Source organism: Gekko japonicus, unplaced genomic scaffold (assembly GCF_001447785.1).
Source record: "Gekko japonicus isolate JY-2015 unplaced genomic scaffold, Gekko_japonicus_V1.1 scaffold1284, whole genome shotgun sequence".
Classification (NCBI taxonomy): Eukaryota; Metazoa; Chordata; class Lepidosauria; order Squamata; family Gekkonidae; genus Gekko; species Gekko japonicus.
This window is the reverse complement of record NW_015169212.1, coordinates 221,980-249,492: the sequence shown is the minus strand read 5'-3', so window position 1 is coordinate 249,492 and position 27,513 is coordinate 221,980. Positions and strand designations below refer to the sequence as shown.

The window sequence follows — 27,513 nt, the reverse complement described above, 5'->3', positions numbered from 1 at the left end:
CTGGAGATGGAAAAGTTCCTGGTAGAATATGGAGCCAATGTAAATCAGCAAGACAACGAGGGCTGGACCCCACTTCATGCAGTTGCATCTTGTGGCTATCTGAACATAGCAGAGTGAGTGAGTTTCAGGATAAACCAAGTTTTAAAAATTTCAGTATTGGAAGATGAGTGGGAAGGGCTGCCTGAATGATTGGCTACCATTAGGGAACTACTCCTTAAGCTAATCTATATATATATATATTATTTGTTCGACTTTTATCCCGCCCTCCTGCCTAGGTGGCTCAGGGCAGCTTACAAGATCAGTAAAACCAATATACCCCAAGAGCCACCCTTTGTCCCTGACCCTGGAGAAAGGAGATAAGCCATTGTAAGACAAGCCCCTGAATCCCCACGTCGGCAAGGCGGTGGGTGAGCAGCTGATGATCGACTGTGTCGAATACTGCCGACAGGTCTAGCAACAGCAGCACCGCCGTCACGCCCTGATCCAGATGCCTACGGAGGTCATCCGTGAGGGTGACCAGTGCTGTCTCCGTTCTGTGACCCGGGCGGAAGCCGGACTGGTAGGGATCAAGCATGGAAGTGTCATCCAGAAAGCTCTGCAACTGTATCACCACCGCCCTCTCTATTAATTTGCCCAAAGAGGGCAAATTGGAGACCAGCCGATAGTTAGCCAATTAGGCCGTATCCAGGGATGGTTTTTTCAAGAGTTCCCTAAGCAAATGTAACCATAGGGGTTGAAAGGTATGTGTATTCCTTTTGTATGGGTAATTCAGTGTCACCCAGCTGCACTACAACTAATTGTTGATTCTCTGAAATTAAACATAAGAGGCAATTTTTTTTGTTTAAACTTTTTGGAGTAGTTGTAATGGTAGAGGAATCATGACTTGCATGTGATGGCATGCCTTTTATTGCAGTCTGACACCTTTACACTTTGGTATTGGCACTGTATGATAGTATGAACAAATATGGACTTGTATCTCCTTTAGCTCTAATAGCACTTTAGCTTTTATTAATTTCAGTCTGGTTCTTCATGCAACCTATCTAAAATAAGTGGGCGGGTTGTTGTATCCAGAAGCCACTGTTTGGCACTGAAGGCATAATGTCATTGTGTGCTGGACTCTAGTTAGGCTTCCTAAGACAAAGCCTTTAACATTTCAACAGTTACTTTCCTAGGAATGTACAGATGCCAAGATTAGCCTTTGTTAAGGTTTGGATTAGGAAGTAAGAAGTATATGGAAGCACTTTGGGTGCAGATATCTGCTCTTGAAGATTGGGCAGTGGTCTCTGTAATTGAAGGGCCTTTGGGACATTTTCTGATAGTCCTGGGCACACTGAAATACAGTGAGATGATGGTTCCATTTACTGTGAGATTCTGGTCAGTGAGAGTTAACAAAAGGACAATTAGAATAGATGGAGCCAGAGAACTGCATAATTAAGGAACAGTGGCTGCATTAAGACACTTCGCATCAAGCTTGGATGTGCACAAACCTGGCTTGTTGCTGGGCAATTGTGTGTGTCTTCCTCCTTCCTCTCCACTTTCTTGTGCAGAAAATCCTGGTAAGGATAGCCAGACATTATATTTTGGGAAAGTCTTTTGGGGATGGTGGCCTCTTGCTGCTCAGTCTAAATAATGCAGAATGTTGTTTTTGTTCTCTAGACATATATGCTAACAAATAGCTTTTTAAAACAAATTGGACCAAACACATTAAAACAGAACAAAATATTTGATTATTTCTAAAAACTTTTAGTTATAAAGGTGCCACGTTATTTAAAGAACACCTTAATGGTTTGAGTGAAATTGGCTGTTTGCTTTGGGCACTGTAGTGATCAGACAGGTAACTGCCAGTAGCTGGATAAATTCTAGATTCATTGGTAAAATGTTTATTTGCCACCAAATGCAACCAAGTATTTTCTTGCTCTGAAGTTAGTCTCATATGGCTCTCTATAATGTAGATACTTAATAAGTCGTGGGGCCAACGTAGCTGCAGTGAACAGTGAAGGCGAAGTCCCATCTGACCTTGCAGAGGAAGAAGCCATGAAGGATTTGCTGTTGGAACAAGTAAAGAAGCAAGGTAAGCCAGCTGCATCCTATTCATCCTATAGGTTGCATTAAAAAAGGATAAAAGAAGGTTGAATCTTCATTTCTCCTGTAAAACATTAGGAACAATGATGCCTGGCATGTAGAACATATGTTCACATGTTTCTAAAATGTAGAATGTACACAAAGACTAAAACTTCTGAAAACAAACCATTCTGTGGCTTACTGGTATCATTCCTGTGGGTCTAATGCTGTTGGCTATGAAGAATGTCGTGGGTTTTGTCAGTGTTAAATATGAACACAGGATTGCAGCCATGATCTTCCCCCCCCTGAAGTTGCTGAAGGCCTTGTCAGCAGAGAATTTTTTAGACCAGCACAGTCTTTAGATTGACTGCATGATAGATGTAGAATTACTTGCTTAAGGACCCTTTGTGTATGAAACAAGCCTAAGGTAAATTTTGTGTTGACACAACATTCTCTTATCCTCTTTTCCTTTGGAGTATTTATAAGGCTTAAAATTGTCACAATATCATTCTGCCTGCCTGCCAACACTGGTTATTCTGGCATTTGTTGTGGCTGTACTAGCTCAGCCTTTCTGTTTAGGCAAGTACAAATAATATACTATGAAAAGGAGATGCTATGTTTCTTGATTGGGACTTGCAGAAAAGCCACTGTATTGGTTCAGTTTTCCTTTGAAACTACAAGGTTAATTTTGTACAAATGGCTGGCCCTTGGACACTGTATCTAGGGATTCTTCTTTATTTGATTTCAGCAGTTTGGCCACTTTTATTTGAGAAATGTGGACATTTGCCTAGAAGCCACACAGGGAGCTGCAGTGAAAATGCAGTTGTTTCTAACTGTGTTGTTATGTTGCCTTGGAAACAAAAGCTATTTAATGTTACAGAATTTAGTGACTGCTGGTGCTGTAGGAACCTGGAGCCTGCTCACTTACAGTAATCAGGGTTAATTCTAGTGCTCATACCTCCCACCTATACTGGAAGGACTGAAATGTAAACGAAAACTTATAGTCCTATGTAATAGTTGTGCAAACTTTGTCATTCATAACCCTAATTTACTTGAGAAAATTTGGGTGTACAAAAATGCAAAGCTGTGATTTTGTACAGCTTACTTAGAAACTTTTTTGTTTCTTTACTACTTTAGAGAAAATTAGTCATATTAATAATAGTGTGACTATACAAAGGTAATAGGTCTATCCAAAGTAGTAGTTTATACTCCCCCCCCCCAGCAATGTGTCTTGAAGAAAATCTGCAGCATTTCAGTGCAACGTGAAGTTGTATTTCTTTCTTTCTTTTTTAAGTTAAGCTCATGTGTCTCATCTAGTTTGGTGTCAGGCTTATTTTGAGCCAGGGTTTCATAGGTCTATAGCCAGAGCTGTTGTGAGTCAACTAGTCTAAAGCTAGAAAGAGTTACACTCATTGAAATCCATGGCACAGTGCCATCCAGGGCACAAATTAAGTTAGAAACAAGGTTTTGCTTTTTTATTTCTTCTACTGCAGCGTTATGATGGTTGTGTGTGGGGCTTCTTGGTCTGGAGGCATGATATTCAATTGGAGTGCTAGAAGGTTGGGTTAGTGTACCAGACAAGCCAATGGACTTTGTGGGGGGAGGGAGGGTCCGCACCTTTAAGAAGATGTTAGCGCAGCTTTTGGGACTTCCGGCTTTGGCATCTTGCTGGCGGGTGTGCTCCATCATAGCTCTGATGAGGGGCCTCGGACCATACCAGGCCCCCCCAGAGGCCTCAGAGAGGGCTCATAGCCTGGGGCACAAGGGAAGCCTCTCCCAAGGCAACGACAGAGGGATCGAGGCTTTCCTTTGTCCTGATAGGTCCCACTGGTGTGAGACCAGCCATGGGACTAAAAAAGCATACTGGAATGAGTGAGCAGGAGATGTGGCATTAAAAGAATTTTCTCGCTTTGGGGCACAAGCCGAGGAGCCAAGCGTGAGTGACTATCTGGCAATTTGTGTAAGTGTTTAGATGCAACCCACAAAACCGCAGTGTAACCCCAAATACAGCGAAGGGGGGGAGGCTACCCTACCCCGGAAAGAGCAACCGAAAAAGAAAGACAGCGAGGGGCAAAATGGTGGCTTTGATGGGAGAACGTTAACTCAACTGACCGGTGTGCAGACCAGTAGAAATTGTGCACTTTAAAAGACTTTCAGAAGCAGTAAAAAATGTTTACTTTTAATGTAAACAATATCTCATCGAGGTGAAAAAAATGGCGTCTAGAGGGAAACCTTCTTCAGTAACTGTTAGCTCATCATCTCCGGCTCCCAGACCAGAAATAACCACAGATGTCTCCAAGATGATTACTGCAGTGTTGCGCCCTCTACTGGACCAGATGACTAACTTGAACAATAACTCTGAAGCTCTACAAAAAGAACTGAAAGAAACCAATGCAAGAACAGAGAAGACAACTAAAAAGCTGAAAAAGATTGATGAGAAGACAAATGTACTGAACCAGAGAATGGAGGCAGTGGAAAAAGAGAGGACCTCAGAGAAACAACAGATGTTACAACTTCAGCTGGAATGGTCAGCATATGTCCTGAGATTTCAAGGTGTTCCAGAACAAAAAGATGAGAACCTGAAAGAGATTTTAAGCGAAGCCCTAGCTTCCGTGGCAGGTTGTAAAGCGAAACTTCTACAAAGCGAACCTATCCAGAATTTATTAAAAAAAATAAACTGCCTGGTGAAGTATTTGTGAAATTCTCTAAAAGGTCAACAAGAGATATGATACTGAAGGCAACTAATGGAATAACCTTAAAAATACAAGGAGAAGAAGTGAAAATTTTAAAAGATGTTCCATTTGAGGTGAGAAAGCAGAGGAAACAATACAAAAATTTGACTTTATTTCTACAGAAAAATTCCACTCCCTACATATGGATAATCCCAGAAGGGATAATCTTCAACTTCAAAAAGAAAAAAGAAAAGATTGACTCTGTCCTTAAAGCAACAGCACTTTTGGAACAGCATCAAAGCCCAGCAAAAGAAAAAGGAAAAGTAGAGGACAATATTGTCACAGGAGAACATGGTTCCAGAAGCAGTAATAGCTCTCCAAGTAGCTCCTCTGAGGAAGATGTTGACTCTGAATCAGAATTAGGAGCCACAGCTCCTAAATTGTTTAAGGTCAAGCTGCCCTTTGATAAGAACAAACGTGGAGGGAAAAAATCAGCTAAATAACCCGATCCTGAAAGTCTGTTTTTTCTTTTCTTTGTCTATTTACTACGATGCACACACTACAGTTTACTTTGTTTGTATTGCTTAAGATAGAAATACTAACTTTTAATCTCCAATTATGTAAAAGCTAAATTATGAAGAAACATTAGATAACCGAATTTTAGAACCTTTTTTGATCCCTGCTTACTCTGTATTTTAGTTTAGTTTACTCCGTTTCCCTATACCCTGTAGTGTGTAGAGATAAAAATGTTTAAAAAAAGATGTTAGCGCAGCTTTTTAACAAATTAAAATACTGCTTCTGGGTGCACTGAAACTGCATATTCTCCTTAAAACTGATTGCTTTAGAGAGCAAAAATGCCAGCTAATACTTCCAGTAAACATATCAGCTTTGCATAGTCACATCCTATTAATGCAAAAGGAAGTCTTTGAGAGTTTTTTAAGAATCTTGATGAACATGTTGGTGGGGTGATCTGAGAGCTTTTATACAGATGGGCTTCTAAAAAGCTGCTGTTACCATTCCTCATAATAGATTCCTGAATAAATTTACCTGTCATGAAATAGAAAGACGGGTCCTTGTGGTTTGATTATGGATTAAACATTGGGAAGTAGAGGGTAGGATTAAACAAGACAGTTTCACAGTGGAGAAAAGCAAGTAGTAGTGTCCTCCAAAGACCTGTGTTTGGACTAGTTCTATTTAACCTTCTAAAATAAAAATCTGGAGTCTGGAGTGAGCAGTGAGGGCCAAGCTTGTAGATGACACTAAACTAGGGAAAAAAGAGGAGGAAGAAGGTGCAAGGGGGAGCAGTTTATTTGACCTTTTACATCCCAACATGTTTTGCAATGATCTTTGTCAGATCTTTGTCAGGGTGGGAGCTAGAGAAGTTTCTGATTGAGATCCCCAACAAAGCTCATTGTGAAATGCTTTGGGATCTAAAAGGTCCAATAAACTGTTCTCCCATGCCCCTTCCTCCTCCTCTTTTTCTCCTATTTACCAGCGTGGCCTAATTTTCTTCCCGACTAACTAGGATAACCAGGATAATTTACATTCATTGTAAGTAACTGTACACTGTTGCTAATTGAGGCAAAAGAATTTTAAATTATTGGTGATGGAGTTTGACCTAGTAGTGATTAACCAAGAAAGAGATCATGGGGATCCTTTCCTTTCATTCCCTCAGAAGCTCATCGATTTATGAATCTAGAGCAGCTGGGGGTGGAAAGTCTTCTTTATTTTTTGGATGCAAGGGATAAAAGGATTGAAACAAATTTTGCTGCTGCCAAAGTAATCTTAGGATCATTGTCTCTAAGCAAATAAAACAGAGATTCCCAGGTAGAGGGTGGTGCCTTGTCTGGTTCCGGTTTGACTGCACAGGACATCGGTAGGCTGCGCTTCCCCTCCCTTCTTTTGCCTCTATCCTCCCTATTTTAATCTCTAGTATGTAGCTTCGATCTTCATGTAGCTTTAATCTTAGTATTTCTTTCTCTCCCTCTCTCGGTTATCTACTTGAGCGAGAGTGTGGATGAGGGAGTGGCGAGAAAACGTCTGAAGCTTATTAGAGCTCTTGAGGCTTTCGAGGGTTTATTTTAAAGTTTTAAGATACCTGAATGTTTATTTAACTATTTATTTGGGGGGGTTATACTTTTTTTTCCTTTTTAATAAACTTCTACAACAGTTACTGTTATAGTTATAGGGTGGGGGGGGGCGGCGGCGATTGTCCATGTAAAGGGAGCCTGGGTTTTTAGCAAATATACTAAGGGAGTAGGCAGGCAGTTTAAAGTAGTATATTTTGCTGCAGTTTACAATTTAACAACCAGCCAGTGTTTCTATCAACAGTAAATTTGTATCAGCATGGCAATTAAGTTGGGCTCTCCCAGCGGCTGCTTGTTTTAAAATTCACCCCCCCCACACTGTTTTAGTGATAGGCTTGTAGCTTTTAAATTCTGTAGTATAAGTCATTGGGATCATGATGGCTAGCTCCTTGAAAACACTGAGTGAGAGAGGCAAGTTCCGTTCAAGTTATAATTAGAAAATGGTAATTAAAAATAGCAAGTACTATAAAGTTGTTAGTTACCTAGGCTAGCCCAATCTTGGAAGCTAAGCAGGGTCAGCCCTGGTCAGTGTTCGGATGGGAGACCACTGAGGCAATGAAAGGCAAGCCACCTCTGAACATCTCTTGCCTTGAAAACCCTACGGGGTCACCCTAAGTCAGCTGCGTCTCAATGGCAAAAAAAGCGCTGCCTTGATTATAGGAGAAAATGAGATATAAGTCTTTAAATTAAATCTGTGCCAGGAAAATAAAAAAGCATCTAATTAATATCTGCTAACCACTCAATTGGCCCTTAGACTTGCATGCACTTCCCTATATCCATTTTTGTTCCACTTTGGGGTGTGTTTTTTTTTACACTTGTAGTCTGTTTCTCCAGGGACAGATCTGGATCAAGCAAGGAAAGCAGAAGAGCAACAAATGCTGCAGGATGCACGGCAGTGGCTAAACAGGCGGAAAATTGAAGATAGAAAAAATCCCCGAACTGGGGCTACCCCTCTTCATGTATGCGCACACTCAGGAAAGGGCTACTCTGAAGTCATGAGGTACTAATCAATTTTCTTTGTTTACTGTGCTAATTTAGGGGTTCTTGGTACTATTGTAATGGATTCCTTGTGTGCAAAATGGTAGTATTCGTGGCAGTTTTTGCCTGGGATTGTGTGTTTATATCTTCTCTTGTGATTAAGTACAGATTTAGTGCCAGGTACAAAGGGGCTGTTGGACAAGGCACATTCTGTAGGCTTCTTTAATCTGAGTGAGGCAGGCTGGGTGCACTGGATGTAACCTCTGGCTTCCTAGCAGAATGAGCATGGCTGTGTTCTCATTTTAGTGGGCCTTAGAGGGTCTTGGACCTGCACTTAATACCTGACCTCACTGTGTTCTGGAGCTGACACTCTAATGATAAACAGTTGCAGCATTTCAGTTATTTATTTATACCCCTGAAAATAAATATTTCCAAGTTCTCTTGAAAAAGGAATTGAAATGGAGTTGCCTCTTTATTCAGGCTGCAGGCAGTAAAATATAAGATGTACATAATTCAATAGTGGTTCCGAGGTAGTGTATAGCTGTCTGTCTTTGCAGCTGGCTAATGGATAAGGTTTGTGTTCCAAGCTTTGCAACTGCAGGATAGGACTGTAACTGCTGGGTAGAGGCTTAGCTGACACTGCAGCATTTGCATGTGCAAGTATGAATGATTTGCCTACTTCTCATTCACAGGAAAAGTTATCAGTTGATTGTAGCCCTTTGTGAAGTTGCTTGCTTTGTGCTGCTTTTCCAGGGCAAGACTTCACTTAGTGCTGGCCAGCTGAGAGACCAGCAGATATCAGCATTTGAGAATGAACATTCTACTCCCCATTTTAGTAGTTCTCTTCTTTGACAAGCAGAAAGTTGCTTATTGATGCTTTCTTGTCATTAGTCTGTTCATCCTTTTCTTTACACTAGAAATCATCTCTAAATGTATTTATAGTTGATGATCGATCACTGTTACTTTATGTCCACAAATGTTTCATTTTTTCTACTTGCATGGCACCCACTGGCAGGTGTCCCTGTTTAGGTTTGTATGATAATTGATTCTTTATGCTTCCACCATTTGTTCTATGCTAGCATATGAATTCGAGTTTGACATATGGCTTTTAAAAATGGTTCTTCATTTATTCATGAAGGTATCAGTTTTTTTTTAAGCTAAGCTCTAAAAAGCAGAGTGGTAAGGTACATGGTAAAATTTTTAGTGTTTGTTTAACTTTCCTTTATCATTTCCTTGTCATAATTGGTTTCAAAGAACTTCTGAATGTTGACTCTGCATTCTGAGCATAACATTTTAGAGGGATCAGCTGTATGATGAGACTGAGCAAACAGTCTTTCTGCATCATTACAGTAATGTACAATGACCATAGGAATGTTAGCCCCTTGGATGAAGAGCAGCATAGGAGCAATCTTATCTGACTTGTAGAGCACAGCATCATATTCACTTGTCCAGCCCCTTCTCCCTTTCAGGAATGTTGCGTAGGATCAATCCCACCTCCCTGCTCCCTTCTTGGATGTTGCAGGAAGGTGGAGAAAATGAGTGTCATCATTTAATGCTTCAGTAGTTGGGTAGAAATGAAGTGTGGATGAAGGGAATTTGAAAAATTTGTTATTAGAGAGTGAAGGCCATAGCTCAGTTGCAGAGCCCATGTTTTACAGAAAGTCCCGTTCTTAATCCCTGACATCTCCAGTTAGAAGGAATTCAGTTAGGAAAGCTGGGCAAAACCTCTCCCTGAGACTCTGGAGAGCTGCAGGTACAGCAGATGTTCGAAAACCATGTTTATTTACATGATGTGTTCAGAAGTTAATGCATTAGAGAAATGTCATTGTTGCATCTTTTCCTTTTTGTCCTTTGATTTGCTTCTTCCCACTTAAACCACTTCCCTAGAACACATCTGCCTACTGCTATCTATTGACGACACATCTTCTGGATCTCAGCCATCATCAAAACTAGTCACCAGCACCAACTGCATTAATGGAAGCTGTTAACTTTACTCTAAATTTGACCTTTTTAAGCTGTCTGCTTTTCCACGCTAGTCTGTGACACAGGGACAGCCCCTTTCATGAAGCTACTCACACTGTTCACAGGGGCTGTTAAACTGCATGACTGAACTGCTGCATTTTCACTCGCTTATTTTCCTTAGGCTCTTGATTCAAGTTGGGTTTGATGTAAATGTCCAGGACAGTGATGGCTGGACTCCACTCCATGCTGCTGCACACTGGGGAGTGAAGGAAGCTTGCTCTATCTTGGCTGAAGCACTCTGTGACATGGACATCAGGAACAAGCTGGTTAGTGAGCCTCAGACTAAATATAATAGTCCTCAGAGGTGAGGACAGTTTTCTCTTGGAAATCTTGACCACATTCTTTGGCAAGCCAAACGTGCTCTTAAATTGCACCCCTGATGTGCTTGCCTATAGCTGTGTTTGAGCCTAAAGCTAAGCAGATTACATAAAGCGTGTCCTTTATATTCCTTGTCATCTGGAAGTATATTTTGAAACCTTTTGCTGGAAACAGAATTTTCCTTTAGGTCTGGCAACCATTTATATTTTTGTTTTGAAAGGGCATTTAGCTTCTTAGGGCCAAAAGCTCCATTGAGACCCATCCTTTGCAACATGACAGTTATGCATATGATAAATCTCAGTTATGCCAGTCTCTTTCCATTTTTCCAGTAATGAGGAAAGGCATCTCCCACATTTTATTGTGCTCTGGCAGTGTGGCGGCTGAAAGCTGACATTTGAATTAGAACAAATGGAAGCTTGAAAAATTCTAGCATTTGTAAAAGAAAGGTTCCAGTAAGTCTGTGACCATCCTTCAGTTGCTAAGATAATGAAGATTTTAAACTTCTTTCAGATTTTAACTATAATGGCTGCTCTGCTGTTTGGCAGCTGCCACCATTACTATTCCATTCTCACCTCCATGTAACAACCACAGTTGCAGCCTCTTCTAGAAATTACTAGAGGAAGCGGCCGGGGGAGGGACAGGAAATAGGTCCTATTCCAGATCAGGTTAGTCTGTAGGACATTCCTTTACAGCTCCATGCACACTCTCTAGTTCCTAAGGTTGTATAAAGCTTTGTAGGGCACACAGAATATGAAAACTAGAACATACGTCCAATAGAGGCAATAATTGGGTTAGTGTACATATCACCAGACAGGAAACAATAATCCTTTCAGATAACTAACAACTGATAATCTTGATTCTGATTTTTATTTTTTATTTCAAGGGCATTCAGAGAGCTGAAGGTTTGTATGAGTTGAAAGCTCTCTCTAATACTGTGTGTCACTTTTTGCTTATTTCATGATTTGGCGTGTATTTCCAAATCTAGATCAGTTTTTAAAATGTTGCAGGTGGAAGATTCTGAAATAAGAGAGTGATTTAAGAGTTCTACATTTTTATTGTATAAAGGAATTGTAATTATCTTACATAGTTACTGACCTAGTTATTGCATGGTAAAGGTACAGGTTCCTTTGCTCGAAAGCCAGTCGAATCCGACTCTAGGGTTGCGGTGCTCATCTCTGTTTCAAAGCCGAAGAGCCAGCGCTGTCCGAAGACGTTTCCATGGTCATGTGGCTGGCATGACTAAACACCAAGGCGCACGGAACACTGTTACCTTCCCACCAAAGTGGTACCTATTTATCTACTTGCAATTTCTTGCTTTCAAACTGCTAGGTTGGCAGGAGCTGGAACTAGAGACGGGAGCTCACTCCGTCTTGCGGCACCCGGGTCTCGAACTGCTGAACTCCTGACCTTCCACAGCCTGCAGTTCAGCGTCTTAACCACTTGAGCCACTGCAGCTCCATTATTGCATAATAGAAGACATAAAACCCCTAAAATTCTGTAACATTGGGTTAAAACAGATTTCTTTGTGTTCTAAAAAAGAAAATATTCTGTAAGTTCAATTTTCTCTACATTCTCAACTTCTGCACTGGAAATTTTGGGGGCAAATCCCAGAAAAGGATGGGGCGGGATCATTCCCATCTATGTTTTGTTGAGTTGGGAGAGTGATAGATTGATACAATACTAAAATCTATACTAGAATACTACAAGGTTTGGGAATGGTGAGAGGGCACTTCTGCATGAGAGGCGTAATTTTCTTCAGCTGTATCCAAGCTGAATTTGTCCTGAAAGACACTTCCTTCAGCCTTGAATGTCACCTGGGATTAGCTGGCGTTTGGTAGAGTCTCATTTTAGGAGACATTTTGCTGGCTGATGAAGAGATGGGAAATGGGGAGAGAAGGCGGTCAGGTGTGGGAAAGTGACACAGGGCCAGCCTAGTGGTGTCTGCGATGATCTTTGCTAGAATCTCTAGGCTCATTCCAATAGCACATCTTGTCTTTGCTTTTGAAGTTGCATGCAATTTTGTTAAATAAAACATTCATTAAGTCATTAAATTTGCAAAGAGTGTGGAGGTCCTTGTTTGTATTTTAGAGACCTGGTGGGACAAGGCATCTTGATCAGTGCTTGCCCTGACTGGTAAATAAGATGAATATTCATTATGCCATTAACTGGTGGAAGGTTGCTGTTCGATTGGTAGTCTGTAAGAGCACAATAATCTACCAATGGTTTCAGTTAGCTGGGTGATCCAGTGAATATTATTTGGCCCTGGAATTGGCTCCAGTATGAAGAATCTGTTAGTAAATGGATTCCACTGTTATACCAAAAAAGAAAAAAAAGAAAAAGAAAGACTGGTAGAAGCTATATTGAGAGAAACACAAACTGTCTAGTTGGCCACAATTATTTTATTTCTCAACACTTGTTATACATAACAGCTGGTTTAGTGATTCACAATGCTGTCCCATGCAGAGTTATTCCACTTTAATCCCACTGATTTTAATGGTCTTAGACTGGAGTGACTTTGCATAGGGTTTACCCTGTTGGTGATTTGGGGAGCCAAAAACTGGGATCAAGCTCCAGCGTGTTGCTGTTGAATCTGCATATACAATCACTCAGATACTGTTTAACTTTTAGCCTGCTAATTTGAAAGAAGTCAGAAGTAGGGATGGGCATGAACTGGGAAAATTGAGGTTTGTTTCAGTTCATGGTTCGTGGGGCCAGATGGCCATGAATCATGAACCTTCATGAACCTTCCCATTTGCCAAACTGGTTTGTTTTGTGAGGTACGTGATGTGGTAGAATGCCCCCCCTGTGAGCTAGAGATGCCAAATTTGCAGTGAGTCTCCAGCTGACTCTCCTCTACCTGCTCTCCATGTTCGGTGAGGATTGGATTTCAGGGGCCAAGTTACAGTCCCCCAAAGCAGGTGCCCCCAGGAAAGTGCTCTCTGTGGAAATTGCAGCTGCAGATTCAGGAGTGTGTTGAATGGACCCCCTGCAAGCTAGAGGCATCAAACTCACAGAGGGCCTCCCTGAGATGCCCCTCTACCTGCCCTCCAAGTTTGCTGAGGACCGCCTCCCCAATTATGATGTGGTTTCTTCCAGGGTAATCGCTCTTCCCTGCTGCTGCTGTATTCCTTGCAAAAGGACCTTGGGTGCAGGACAATCATGTTAGAGAAGGAAAATCTCTCCTAGTCTTTCCAAATGCAGTTTGCACTGACCTCCCCTTCCCACAAAGCCAGTCATTATTAAACAGAGTTTTGATAACATTTGACAGGTTGTCAACCGAGCCCTGCTAGCTGAAAAGATGGATTTCTTCACAATGGATGCTTGGTGCAGTTATATGGGGGTGCCTCACAATGACCCCCCACTTTCTTTGTTGCACTTAATTTACACCTCCCCCCAAGCTGAGGAACCCAGCAGCTAAGCCCCCCTGCTCAGTTTGACTTGATATGTGATTTGATGGTGAGTTTGGGGTGACCCAATGCAAAAATCCTGAGGATCCATCAGTATCTGTGCTTTGGAATCATGTTTTTGTGCCATGGTGTCACCATGAAGCCATGGATCCATGATTTTTGTGGTGCAAGCTTTGCTCATGGACATGATATGTAATTTGATGGTGATGTCATGATGACCCAATGCAAAACCCTGAGGATCTATGAGAATCTGTGCTTTGGAACCATGTTTTTGTACCATGGTGTTGCCACAAAGCTGTGGATCCCTGATTTTTTTGTGGTACAAGCTGTGCCCATGGACATGATGTGTGATTTGATAGTGATGTTGAGGTGACCCAATGCAAAAACCTTGAGGATCCATGATTTGGAACCATGTTTTTGCACTGTTTTGGCACCCTGAAGAAGCGGATCCATGATTTTTGCTATGCAATCTATGTTTATCGATATTATAGTTGATCTGATGGTGAGTTAGTTAGTTAGTTTATTTGTTTATTCGACTTATATCCCGCCCTCTCTGCTGAGGCAGGCTCAGGGCGCCTTACATAAAATACATAAAAGTATAAAATACATAGAGCAACACACAAAACATCTTAATTTATCATACAGTTATAACAGAACATAAAGTGCAAGGTGCTAGAGCTAGAATAGATGGTAATAATAACATTATAAAATTGTCACAGCAGGACATGTTGGTTAAACAAAAGGGAATGGTCAGAGTTGGAATTCAGCGTATCTTTTCTGGTTTTGCTGGTGGGCACAGGCTGCTGATGGAACATCCAGGGGGAAGGCCTAACACAGTATAGTTGTTATGTGCGGCTTCTAATTAAAAGCCTGGTGGAAGATCTCCGTCGTGCAGGCCCTGTGGAACTGTAAGAGGTCCCGCAGGGCCCTGATGTCATCTGGGAGCTCATTCCACTAGTATGGAGCTGCTACTGAGAAGCCTGGCCTCTTTTGGACCAGGGAGGGCCAGGCGATTTTGGAGCCCTGAACACAGTGCTCTCTGGGGAACATGTGGGGAAAGATATGCAGGTCCCTGACCATATAGGGCTTTAAAGGTAAGAACCAGCACCTTGAAACAAATTTGATATGCTATCGGCAGCCAGAGCAATGCTTTTAGCACAGGTTGGAGGTGCTCCTGCATAGGGAGGCCCATCAAAAGCCTGCCTGCAGTATTTTGCACTAGTGGTAGCTTCCAGATTTGCACCAAGGGCAGCCCCATGTAGAGAGCATTACAGTAGTCCAGTCTCGAGGTGACCCTTGCATGGATCACTGTTGCTAGGTCATTGTGTTCAAGGAAAGGAACCAGCTGCCTAATCAGCCAAAGATGGTAAAAGTACGACTTGGCAGTGGCTGCTACCTGGGCCATCATTGTTATGGGGGCATCTAGGAGTACTCCCAAGCTCCTAACCTCCGACATTGGCACCAACGGAGCCCCATCAAAGGTCGGGAGTGGGATCCCTAACCCCAGGATGCTCCGACTCAAGCACAGGACCTCCTTCTTTGTTGGATTCAATTTCAATCGGCTCAGTCTAAGCCATGCAGCCACAGCTTATAACGCCAGGTCTAGATCTTCCAGTGTAGAGTCAGACTGGCCACCCAACATCAGATAGAGCTGGGTGTCATCTGCATATTGGTGACAACCCAGCCCATGCTTACAGGCAATCTGGGCAAGGGGGTGCATGTAGATGTTAAATAGCACCGGGGAAAGTACCGCCCCTTGGGGCACTCCGCAAACCAGCGGGTGCCTTTGGGACAGCTGTTTCCCTAGTGCCACCCTTTGTCCCTGACCCTGGAGAAAGGAGGTAAACCACTGCAAGGCCAACCCTTGGACCCCAGCATTGGCGAGGCAGTGGATCACTAGCTGATGGTCGACTGCATCGAATGCCACTGACAGGTCCAACAGCAACAGCACCGCTGATCCTCCTTGATCCAGATGTCTCTAGAGGTTGTCTGTGAGGGTGACCAATGCCATCTCTGTCCCATGGCCTGGGCAAAACCGGACTGGAAGGGATCTAACATGGAAGTGTCAACCATAAAGCCCTGTAGCTGTATCGCCACTGCCCTCTCTATTATTTTGCCCAGGTAGGGCAAATTGGAAACCGGCCAATAGTTTGCCAATTTGGCTGGATCCAGAGATATTTCTTTTTTAAGGAGAGGATGACGTAGTGCAAAAATAATGAGGATCCATGGATAGTAACCACTGTTCCCTCTAAGCTGAGTTAGTGTGAGCTAGCTCACAGTTTTTTAGCCTCTGGCTCACACATTTTTGTCTCAGCTCAGGAAGGAGGGCTCCAGAGCAAGCTAATTTATGCAATAGCCAAATCGCTCGCTCACAACTTTCATGCCAGTCGCTCACAGAGTAGAATTTTTGCTCACAAGACACCACAGCTTAGAGGGAGCAAGTAACTTTTTTTTTGTGCCCATATGGCCGCATGAAGCAGTGGTTGGGTGATTTTTGTGGTGCTGCCTATAGACTAAAACATGGTCTACAGTGTGATGGTGGTTTTATTTCATTTCAGTATAAATCACATGAATTCATGAGGATCCATTTAAAATAATCTGGATCCGACTTTTACCCAATCCCTTCAGAAATGAATTCCAGGGCGGCGAGGGGAGCTGAGCAAGGAGACAGGTGGCTCAGAGCCCTGCGTCCACTTTACCTCACACAATCCCAGCCAGCCAGAGCTAGCATTCACACAACGCCCAATGAGGGGGGGCTCAGCTGAGGAAACAGTGAAGCTAAGCCCCTCTGCTCAGCATGAGCAGAAGGACAGGTGCCTCAGAGTCCTGAGTAAGCACCAAACACCCCCAACCCCACTGCTCACACTGAGGAATGACTTCCAGTTCCCTTTCCTCTCTGCCTCTAACTGCCTGCTGCTGAGTAAAAACAGTGGCATGTGAGCTGCTCCCATAGAGCAGAATGGCAGCTCTCTTATTGGCGGCCAGCACTGCCCATCGAGCTTTGGAGGGCCATTATTGGTGTTTCCAGTGCTGCAGAAGTCCATCCCCTGTTGCTTTGACGATCAGTTGATTGGCACCAACATGTCTGCCAACATGAACCTCCCGCAAATCTCCGGGAAACGTGGAGGTTCGTGGCAGGCAAGACCACATGAACCTCAGCTCATGAACCAGGCAATTTTCGTGACAAATTTAGGTTTGTGATGAGGTTCGTGCCCATCCCTAGTCAGGAGTACTACTTCAAATACAGATGTGATACCAGAGTTTTCAGTCTTATTCTTCAGTGTCAGTCAATGCATTGGATCCAACAATCTGCTCACCCTAGGATGTGGGTCATCTGTGCTTTCCCTTCCCACTAGAAATCCCAAATTTGGGTAGGCTTATTCTTGAGTCACTGGTCCCAGGTGGAACAATAGCCATACAGGTTGGTGAACTGCAGTGAGTCAGCAAAAGGGGTTAAATCACTCCCTCCTGCTTCATCCATTAGTGGAGCATGAGTGATAGAAGGGTAGGAAGGAGGGATTTTTCCACATTCCTCACTACAGACCACCAAAGTCTATTACTGTTACTGTGCACAGGTCCTGTGGTCCTGGTAATCAGATCTCTGGGTGGGGGTGGGGGGAGGGGGAAACAGGGAAGATCCGCTGCTGTCAGCTCCTTCCACTGATAGATTGCTAAATCCAACTCAGTATTTCCGACTCCTACAAAAACTTGGGAGAGTCACCAGCTATAATTACATCTCTGCTTGTTTTTGGCTGGTCAAAGCCTCCTGGGAGAAATCAGATCTCTTATTGGCTGGATCTTGACTGGCTTATTAATGCCTCCTTCCAGGAGGACAGTATGTCAGACAGCATTTCACCCTCCTGTTTCTAACTTTCCATTTTGGGGTAGTCTTCCTGCGGAATGAGATGTGCATGAATGATTTAATTTTTTAGATGTCTGCGATACTCGCTTTCAACTTGAGTGTGGCTCTTGTACCTTTGGCTGATAATCTTCACACAGAGTTAATTATACTTCATTAATCCTGTTACATTTACTAGAATCTTTGGTTAAATCGATAGTGGTGCTAGTGACACAGCAGTCTGGAAAACTTTAAGGCATAGTTAAAAGATTGGGAATAAGCAGGTGAGATCATACATTCCTTTCTCCTATCCCTTTTCTTCTATAATGCAGATTTCCCCTGTTCTTAGTCATGGAGCAATGTTTTCATCTACACCAGCTTTAGCTACCCAACTTCATGTTAAGCAAGATTCAAATTAGGTTTGAAAACCCTTATTCAGGACAACCCTGCTTAGCAACATGTGAACCATAGTTAATAGTGATGTATGTACTAATTTCAGCCAGAGAAGCTTATTGTGTCATGGGCAGGGGATTTTGAACTGGGGAAAGGAGGGGGCTATGGTAGAGAGTGTATCCAATGCTGCAGACCATCTCTGTCTTTGAACTAAGCAGTTGGGAACTTTACAACTTTACCAAGAATTAATACTTCACTATGTGCATCATAAATTCCATCATAGCTGTTGCCCCATGTCTTTATCTGATTATTCAAACTAATATAACTGTAGGATAACTAAACACATACCAACTTTACTTGGCATCCAGTATAAATTAAAAGGGTGTGGAAAATTCTGTTGTCAAACCCTGAGGTTTTACCAGCTTCTAGGATATGAAATGCTATAAGCTTGTTTTTAAATGTTGTTTTCTACTGGTAAAGAAATTTTCCTTTCATACTAATGAAACACCATCCTGTATGATGCCTTTGTTTTCTACTTGCACATGTTATCAGGGTCAAACACCATTTGATGTGGCTGATGAGGGACTGGTTGAGCACTTGGAGATGCTGCAGAAGAAGCAGAATATGGTGAGTCCCTTCCTAGCCTCATTCTAGCCAATATCTCTGGTTCCATCTCCTGTCTGTTTTAAAGAAAATTGTTTCCGGCACTTCGGAGTCAGGAAGCAATTTTTCTCCAGGCCAGTTTGGCTGGAGATCCTGGAGGTTTTTTGTCATCTTCTGGGTATGGAACAGCAGTCACTGGGGATAGGGGTGGGGGGAGGTATTTGTGAATTTCCTGCATTGTGCAGGGGGTTCGGCTAGATGACCCTGGAGGTCCCTTCCAACTCTATGATTCTATAATTCTAGGAAGATAACCAGCCAGTCTAGTTGTGGAGGCAAATACTGGTGGTCAAACTACATATAATGTAGAAAAATCTGTGAATATATTTTTTACCTTTTTTTAGGATTTGGATTGGGACTGCCACTGCACTCAGGTGATGGCAGTTGGGTATTTCTGATGGGAAAATAGTTCTGAGAGAAAATAGTAACTACTTCTGCTCCAGTACACTGGGTCAAATTCAAACTGGGAAAGTATGACCGCATTTTACAGTTAAAAACATTTATTTATTCATTCATTCATTTTATTTCCCACCCTCCCTGCAAAGGCAAGCTCAGGGCGGCTTACACAACATTTCATAAATACAATTAAAACCTATATAAACATATAACATAAATACCAATCAATTAAAACACAGTTAAAAGCTGGAACATTATCAAATAAAAAAGAGCAAAAATTATTTCTAATATAGCTTAGGTGACCGTATGATTCTCATAACTTTCATACCAGCTCAGTTTGCTCATTTATTATGCGGTGGGCACAGGCTAGAGACATTGATGGTTGGCCAGGGCACAGGCTGGAGGTGAAAGATGGTAAAGATGGTAAAGCCAGGGCTCCCTAGTCGAACACCTGGTAGAAGAGCTCCATTTTGCAGGCCCTGCGGAACTGTAAGAGGTCCTGCAGGGCCCTGATCTCTTCCAGGAGCTTATTTCACCAGCACCTTGAAGCAAATCCAGTATTCTATTGGCAGCCAGTGCAGTGCCTTCAGTACAGGCTGGATGTGCTCCCACATAGGGATAACCATCAAAAGCCTGGCTGCCGCATTCTGCACTAGTTGCAGCTTCCAGATTTGGGACAAGGGCAGCCCCATGTAGAGAGCGTTACAGTAGTCCAGTCTCGAGGTGACCATTGCATGGATCACTGTTGCCAAGTCATTGCGTTCGAGGAAGGGAACCAACTGCCTGATCAGCCAAAGACGATAAAAGGCTGACCTGGCAGTGGCTGCTACTTGGGCCTCTATGGTTAAGGGAGCACCCAAGAGCACTCCCAAACTCCTAACCTCTGGCGCTGGTGCCAACTGTGCCCCACTGAAGGTCGGGAGTGGGATCCCTACCCCCAGACTGCCTGGACTCAGGCACAGAACCTCTGTCTTCGTCGGATTCGATTTAAGTTGTCTCAGTCTAAGCCAATCAGCCATGGCTTGCAACGCCCAGTCCAGATCTTCTGGTGTAGAGTCAGACTGACTGCCCACCAACAGATGGAGCTGGGTGTCATCTGCGTACTGGTGACACCCAAGCGCATGCCTCCAGGTAATCTGGGCAAGGGGGTGCATATAGATGTTGAATAACATTGGGGAAAGCACTGCCCCTTGGGGCACTCCACAAATCAGTGGATGCCTTCAGGACAGTTGTTCCCCTAGTGCCACCCTTTGTCCCCGACCCTGAAGAAAGGATGCGAGCCATTGTAAGGCAAGCCCCTGAACTCTGGTATCGTTGAGGCAGTGGATCAGTAGCTGATGGTCAACCATGTCAAACGCTGCTGACAGGTCTAACAACAACAGCACCACCCATCAGCCTTGATCCAGATGCCAAATCAGATCATGGATCTCCCATTAACTTGCAGTTTGACCCTGAATTAGTTTGTCAGAATTGGTCAGACTCATGCATACTTATGGTTACATGGTGTTGCCAAAATGACATTTCCAACAGGAGAAGTTGTGAAGCTGAGCTGTATAGTAGAATTTGCAGCATAGTCTAGAGTTCTCTGCAGTGAGTGAAATGGCACGTTTGAGGTAGAATTTGCTAACATGAGGCTGTTCGGGAAAAGAGGTTTGGCTGTAAGCTAAATATTTGTCCAGTTGCTAGACTGTGCCTGATTTTCTTTTGCCAGGAGATTTCTCCTAGCTTATCTCCTTGATGACTTTTAAGAGATTATTTTTGCTACAGTTATACTCTTTACTGCACCCCTTACAACATATGTTTAATATTAACTGAACAGCAATCTGTCAGGGATGTAGGTGGTTTTGTTCCCTGCCAACATAAAAAAAGAATGAGTTGGATTCATGATGAACATGAACGAAGCAAGCTTGTAGTGGTAGTTGTTACCCATATGTGTCTTCCTGCTGCACCTTTCAAAAAAGTACTACTGATGGTCACCTGCTTGGGATGCAGATGTAATGGGCAGGAAGGTCTGAGGGCTGATCTGACTTTGAAGAAATCTAAGCCCAGCTCAGAACAGAGTGATTTCTTTTCTAGCTGTGGTGATTTACATTATGGGGTGGAAAAAGTAGACAGAGAGAATTTTTTTCTCCCTGTCCTATAATACTGGAAGCCAGAAGCAGCCAATGGAGTTGATGAGCCTGTTTCAAAAGGAACCTGCTGTGAGGTATTTGGGAAAGAAGAAGCTAGAGTTTAAAAGAAAGTCAAAGAGGATGCCCAGGTAGATATCCCCTGGAAGAAATGGTCTGGAATGTGACCACAATATTATGGCTTCCTGGTGATAAATCCTTGTAGCTCTATGTAAGATCTAAACAATTAAAATGATCTACCAGGCATTATCTCTTCTTTAAAATGGCTTTTCAATTATATGTTTGGCAGCTGCGTAGTGAAGAGACAAGAAACAAGCTAATTGAAGCTGATATAAATGGCAAACTTCAAAGCGGACTCTTCAGAAAGTAAGATTTTCTATCTAAAAGTAAATGGCATGGGTGTCTTATGGGCATGACGTCTTGTGGGGTTGGTAGGAGAACAGAAGTAAAAATGGAAATGTGAACCACCTTGAAAAGTCAGAACTTAACAGGGCATGGAACATGGTAGGACTCAGAGTATAGCGAGTTCAGAACCTGTTTGTTTTGTAGCTGAAAGAGTAGCCATGAACTTGTCATAGATAGGAATTACTGGGCCAGCATTTTGCTGTGTTGTATAGATCAGTGTTACGTATTGTCCATCTCCTCCCACACCTTTCCAAGTCTCTGAAATTTTGCTTTGCGATTTTTTCCAAGCCCTGCTATATCTATACCTTTTAAAAATACATGTTTTTCTTCAAATAGTGCATATGCTGTTTCTAAAGTAGACATTGTTGGGCATCTTGTGTGGTCTGTTTTACCAGTCCCATGATGTGATTTTGGGGGGAAATGTCAGGAATTAGGAAACAGGGACATAGAAGGAACTAGCATTTCCCCTGCCACTTGGCCTCTCCTTCCCATCTCAGTTTGTTTATAATATTGCATTAGCATTAGTTCCATTGCAATGCTAAGAGATTAGTTGCTCACACTGATCAGCAGTAAGATTCTGTACACAGCCTGTACAGTGATCTGAAGTATTCTTATATTGTCAGTTCCTACGGCACATTGTTTAGTTAGTTTACTGCTTCATTGTGGTGAATACATTTTTAAACATTTGTGTCTCAGCAAAGAGAAGATTCTTTATGAGCCAGACACTCTGAAATCCCTAGACCATGAAGAAGAGAATAAAGAGTCCAGTAGCTCCAGTTCTGAGGAAGAAGCGGAGGAAGATGATGTTTCAGAATCAGATACTGAAAAAAAGGCAGGTAATATGCTTTACAGAATTGTTAAAAATAGGGATTGCCTGTAGAATTAGTGAATTCACAACTTCCCCTGCGTTCACAAAGACATCTTGAAAAGCTTCTTTGCACTCTGAGATAAGATCCACGAAGATAAAAATCAGTCTTAGATGACAGGAAATAATATATCAATAGTATATATTTAGGATTACTGTGTTCTCTATATTTTTGAAATATGAATATTTATTTTATAAAAGACTTCTGCTACTTTTGTGTGTTCTACTCGGGAGCTGTTTGCCATTTATTTTGGGGTCTCTATAAGTCCCCATTCGATTTATACTGTAACAGATATGCAGCTGTTCTTTATTTACCAGAGCTCCAGAACGTTTTGGCGATTGTACATTGTCCTGCACTTGGACAGCAATGTCTTGTAGCAGGATTACTGGAATTTGAAAATGTTGCCAGGAATGTGGTTGTAAAAGTGACATAAAAGTGACACTCTTGGGTGGCTGACAAGTAACACAGTTCTCCCTTCCCAATGCAATGTTTCTTTTTCTTCTAACACCAATGCACTTGGCTTACAAAGAAGGGGAGTTGTTACAGGAGCTGAAAATGACAAATCTCTAGGCAAAGTATGGAGAAGCAGTGAAATAATGATTTGATAATATTATGTTGGTATTTAATTCCTTGGAGAATCTCAAGTTTTTGACCTTTTCTGCTGCAGACTCTAGTAACCTTTCATGTAGAACATTACTTTTACACTAAATTTTATGTTTATATTTATTTAGAAGTTATATCTTACTCCCTTCTGCTTTCAGGATAGCTTACAATTATAGCTTAAAGATCTTGCTTTTAATATCTGACAACATAATGCTCTTTTGCATTATAGACCTACGGGAACATAAGTGCCCGGTACAACTGCAAAAAATGTAGAATTTACTAGTTGCCTCACTTTCTTGTCAATTAGCTGTTTCTTTAACACTGTGAAATGGGTACAAGTAACTTTTGCATAGCTGGCTAGCTCCAAATGCATTAAGTGCAAAGACTAAGAAGCTTTTGGCTATCCTCAAGAGCTTTGGTCCAGTAACAAGGCTCTGTGAAGTTGTATCTTTTTAATCCCTCCACCACAGGAAAAAAACCCCAAAGAGCTCTGTGGTAGTTACTTCCAAAATGTTACTGTTTCAAAACTTACTATTTCTTGGCAATGTATTGCTGAAGTACAGAAGCAGAGCGGTGCTTTATGCTATTGATAACACTCTCTGAAGCAGAACTCCTTACTCATTACAGTGAATACAGTAAGATTGTCTTGTCAACACCAGTAAGTATTTCAGGTAATTCAGGGAGCTGGGGAAGGCCTGATTCCTATCATGAAAACCCCAGGATGGTCCAAGGCACTGTCATTAACCTTGATGTCATCATTACACATCAGGACCTGATTCAGATTGCTTTTGGACACATCTTTGGATCCATTCTGGATTTAAAGGGGCTGAACCCCTGCCACCAAATTCTGGTTTAGTTTGGAATTCAATAGTAACACAAAACAAAACTTTTAAATTGAAAATAAGGTTTACTTTTTCATGACCTCTGTACATCACACTGAGCTTTACACAGAGCTTCAGTTCAGAACCTTCTAGAGCAGTCTTTTTAGGTGTGAACATCCTCTTCTCTCAGAGATGCAACTTGGACTGTGTTCATAACCAGGCGGGGATGAGTCATGAAACCAAGCCACCAAAAAGAAATGCCTGGCCCATTGGTTCTAAGCCAATCTGATGAACAAAACAGGGAGCAAAAGCAGAGTCACCAACCACAGCTAATGGAAAATCAGTCTCCTTGTGACCCTGTGGTGCACATTCCTTCATGGTTTTCTGCCTCACAATCCTAGCCTGTCTTCTACAGATAGTGGAGCCATAACTGATACTGAAAATCCTTCAGAATATCATCATTGTCTCAGAAACCCTGTCAGTTCATAGAGCTCCCTATGTAGTTATCTAACTGGTTGGCTTGTTTTCAGAGGAACAACTGGAGGACTTTCCACAGGCATCTCTCCAGATATCCCAACCACATGTTTATTTGTGGTCATCACACTGTGTATTTCCAGCACCCTCGGCAGAGGCATATCAATATGTCTCCTAGGACCTTAGCCATTTGTGCCTTTGGCCTCCCATCCTTCCCCTTCTATGCTAGGAGCTTGGTTCAATTATGTTCACTTCAAGGATGCATATGTTGACATATCCATCCATCTGAATGTTGCTGTTTCCTCTGTTTTGCTATCAGAGATGCCCACTTCCAGTAAAAGATGCTGCCCTTTGTCCCCTTCACCACTTTAAGGGTGTTCAGGAACTCTTGGCAGTGGTAGCAATACTCCTTTGACATCAAGGGCAGCCATTTTGCCGTATGCAGTCTGACTGCTCACAGCACTATCTTGTCTCTCCCTCTTCCACAGTGTGCAAATAACTGCAGTTATTCTAGCCCCCTAGTAAGGACTATTCAGTTTATGGGGGCAACCCTGGACTCTATCACTGGCAGAGCCTACCTTCCCTCAGACAGGCTGTCCCGTTAGTATCTGTTTGGTAAAGTCTGTCCTATGGCATCCGCCACAGGTGGCTGGGGGGATCGAGCAGGGCCAATTTATATTTTCCCAGTAAACTGATATCATTGCCCAGAAGACCCTATGAGTGGAAGGGCTCTACCATCTTTGCATTAGCACAGGAGTGGGAGCCACCCACATGTACCTGCTCCATCTACATCTAGGGTTATCTCACATCTCTTAAAGTCTATCCAGTGGTCATCTCTGCTACGTGGCCTGTCATTCAGATTTGCTCAGTCTTCACCCAGCCATTGGTAAGCAGTTCTTACTGGACCTCCACCCTCCATTACACCACCAACACCTGTGTGGTTGTCTGCAACTGGGCAAGTCATTTGATTCATTAGCCACATGTTATTTCTTGCTCCTTACCTGCAAGGTGTACTTACTGGTGTCAGTCTGCTTGGCAAGAAGGGCAAGTGAACTCTGTGCTCAGGCCCTGCTTACCTCTGGGTACACAAGAAGAATATAGTAGTACCCCCACATATTGCCATTTCCCCCAAAGCAGTTTCTGGGTTTTACCTCAACCAAATTCTGGTCCTCCCTACCTGCTTTCTGATTCCAGCCTCAGAAACTGAGAGGGCCCTGCAGTCTTTCGATGCTCAGACAGTACTGTTTTTCTACCTAGACAGAAGCGCTTCCTTTAGGAAAGTCCTTGGCATGCTCTTCTGCTACTCAAGTCCAAAGAAAAGACAGCATTTTCACAGAGGTTTGGCTGCTGGGTCACAGATATTATTGAGGTCTGCTATGATCAGAGCCACACTCGTCTTCCTATGACACTCAGAGTTCTTTCCACCAGATCTGTTACCGTATCATCTGCCTTTAGCAAAGGGATTCCACATTCTGAACTCTGCAGAGTGGCCACCTGGGTCTAATCTTCTCCTTAAACCATTCATGTCAGAGCAAGAGCAGACATGTTCTTTGGTAGGATGGTGCTTGACACTCTTGTCCGAGATATACATGTATCCATCTTCATCTTGCTAGCCTGTGACCATAAGTGTGCTGCACAGAGACTCTAAAGAAGTAAGAACAAATTGCATACCTGCAACTGTTCTTTGACCATCTGTGCACTCATACAACCCATCTACCTTCCCAAGTACCTTTAACTTTCTGCAGCATACCCTTAATTTTGGAAGCTGAAACTACTCCCCCTTAGGCATGCACACAATCTAAGCTGTCCTAGGAAGGGGAGAGGACATTTGTGCCTAAAAGCTAGCTCTAGATATTTCTTTGTTGAAACTCTGTGCAGGTCCAAAGCCCATCAGTATGAATTCACAGATAAGCAAAAAGAATGATCTTCTCTTTATTTACCTTTTTGTTTGGGAAAAATTCCCTAAATAGAGTTTTGCACTAGACATGCTTAACATTAAGTTAATTATTCATGCTTCTGGAATGAATGAACCCAGTAACTATCACGGGGTTGCAGAAGTACACTCTGGAAATATATTGATAGCCAGTAGATACAAATTTATAATGTGACTAAACAAAATTACTTCTTTGTTCAAGCTCTGGAAAAGTGACAAGGCATATAAGGCCTTATGATCACAAAAATAGATGTTTTCTACCTGCTACTCTTTTCAGAATAACTGAGGCTGGCAATAGTGGGAATCCTCATGGGTAAAATATCATGGAACCCTGCTGGTGGAAGAAGAACTCATTACTGCAGCCCCCTGTGTTCTACACCATTTTGTCTTGAAGCTCTCCTCACCCCTAGCATCAGCTTTTGTTGGATCACAGGAAGCTGCTGGAGAAAAAAGTAGAGAAGTGGTCTACAGTTATCTTCCATTCATGGCTTGTAGGATCCAACCCACGTTACTTCATTCTTCCTTGCTTTGAGCAACATAACTTTAATGTCAAAAGATCAGAGCGCCTGTGCTCTGAATATCAGGAGCACATGTCCTGGTAAGTTTAGAACTGTGTTGGTAAAGTATTTACAGCTGCTATGCCCATGCTATTTTCTATCTTTTTAGAGAGAAAGGAAGAGTCTCTTGCTAACCACTCCAGTCATAACCCCCAAATGCTCATCACAGAACAAGTACCACCACCTGAGCATAACACTTTCACTATGGCTCCTGTCAGAAAAGTAAGTGGAAATTGATTTACAGTGGAAACCTAAGCAGAGTTGCAGCCTTCTAAATCCATCGATTAGCTCTGCTTAGGATTGTATTCCTGAACTGCAGCACAAGTTGACTCTAAGGTTGCCTTTTGCTACAAATGATGATGGTTTTATCATGTTTCCGCAATGAAACAAATGGCAGATGTTGGATTCACAATCAGACCCATCTGGGTACTAACCCTAACCTGTCCTGCTTAGCTTCAACAAGGTTGCTGTATCATGTGTCCTCAGATCCAAGCTTGGGCACCATTGCATTAAATAGGTTCGTATCAAGCAAGCATTTGTTAGACTGGGATACATATCTTTTAATTCCAAGCAGATCCCATCTGAGTTGGTGGCTGGAATGTGTTATGGTGTTTATAGCATTTCTTTATATGGGGAGAAAGGGGAGCTATAGATGAAGTCAGTAAGTAAATACGTTTTGGCATTTAAAAAAAATATTTTATAATTGAGGGTTTGGGTTTTTTAACACTGAAACAAATTAGATTGAATTTATCTAAACTATGCCAGATTTGCATGAAGTTTGTGCTTTTTATAAATGAATTAATCATTTGAAAGTTATGTGTACAAAGATGCTTTTTGTGGAATATAGAATAAGTAGAAGGATATGTTTTCCACATTATGATGTATAGGCTTGG

At 42.4% G+C, this 27,513-nt stretch overlaps 1 protein-coding gene across 1 annotated transcript in view; it reads left to right on the top strand.

The window, feature by feature from the left end:
• The window catches only part of LOC107114776 (protein phosphatase 1 regulatory subunit 12B-like), a 64,828-nt gene that overhangs the window by 23,419 nt on the left and 13,896 nt on the right, over positions 1-27,513 (top strand). Inside the window, exons 2-9 of the mRNA XM_015416365.1 lie at positions 7-113; positions 1,953-2,071; positions 7,655-7,820; positions 9,942-10,086; positions 18,329-18,403; positions 21,251-21,327; positions 22,063-22,202; positions 26,730-26,842. Coding sequence (XP_015271851.1) covers positions 7-113; positions 1,953-2,071; positions 7,655-7,820; positions 9,942-10,086; positions 18,329-18,403; positions 21,251-21,327; positions 22,063-22,202; positions 26,730-26,842 — 942 coding nt within the window. The remainder of the gene's footprint in view (positions 1-6; positions 114-1,952; positions 2,072-7,654; positions 7,821-9,941; positions 10,087-18,328; positions 18,404-21,250; positions 21,328-22,062; positions 22,203-26,729; positions 26,843-27,513) is intronic.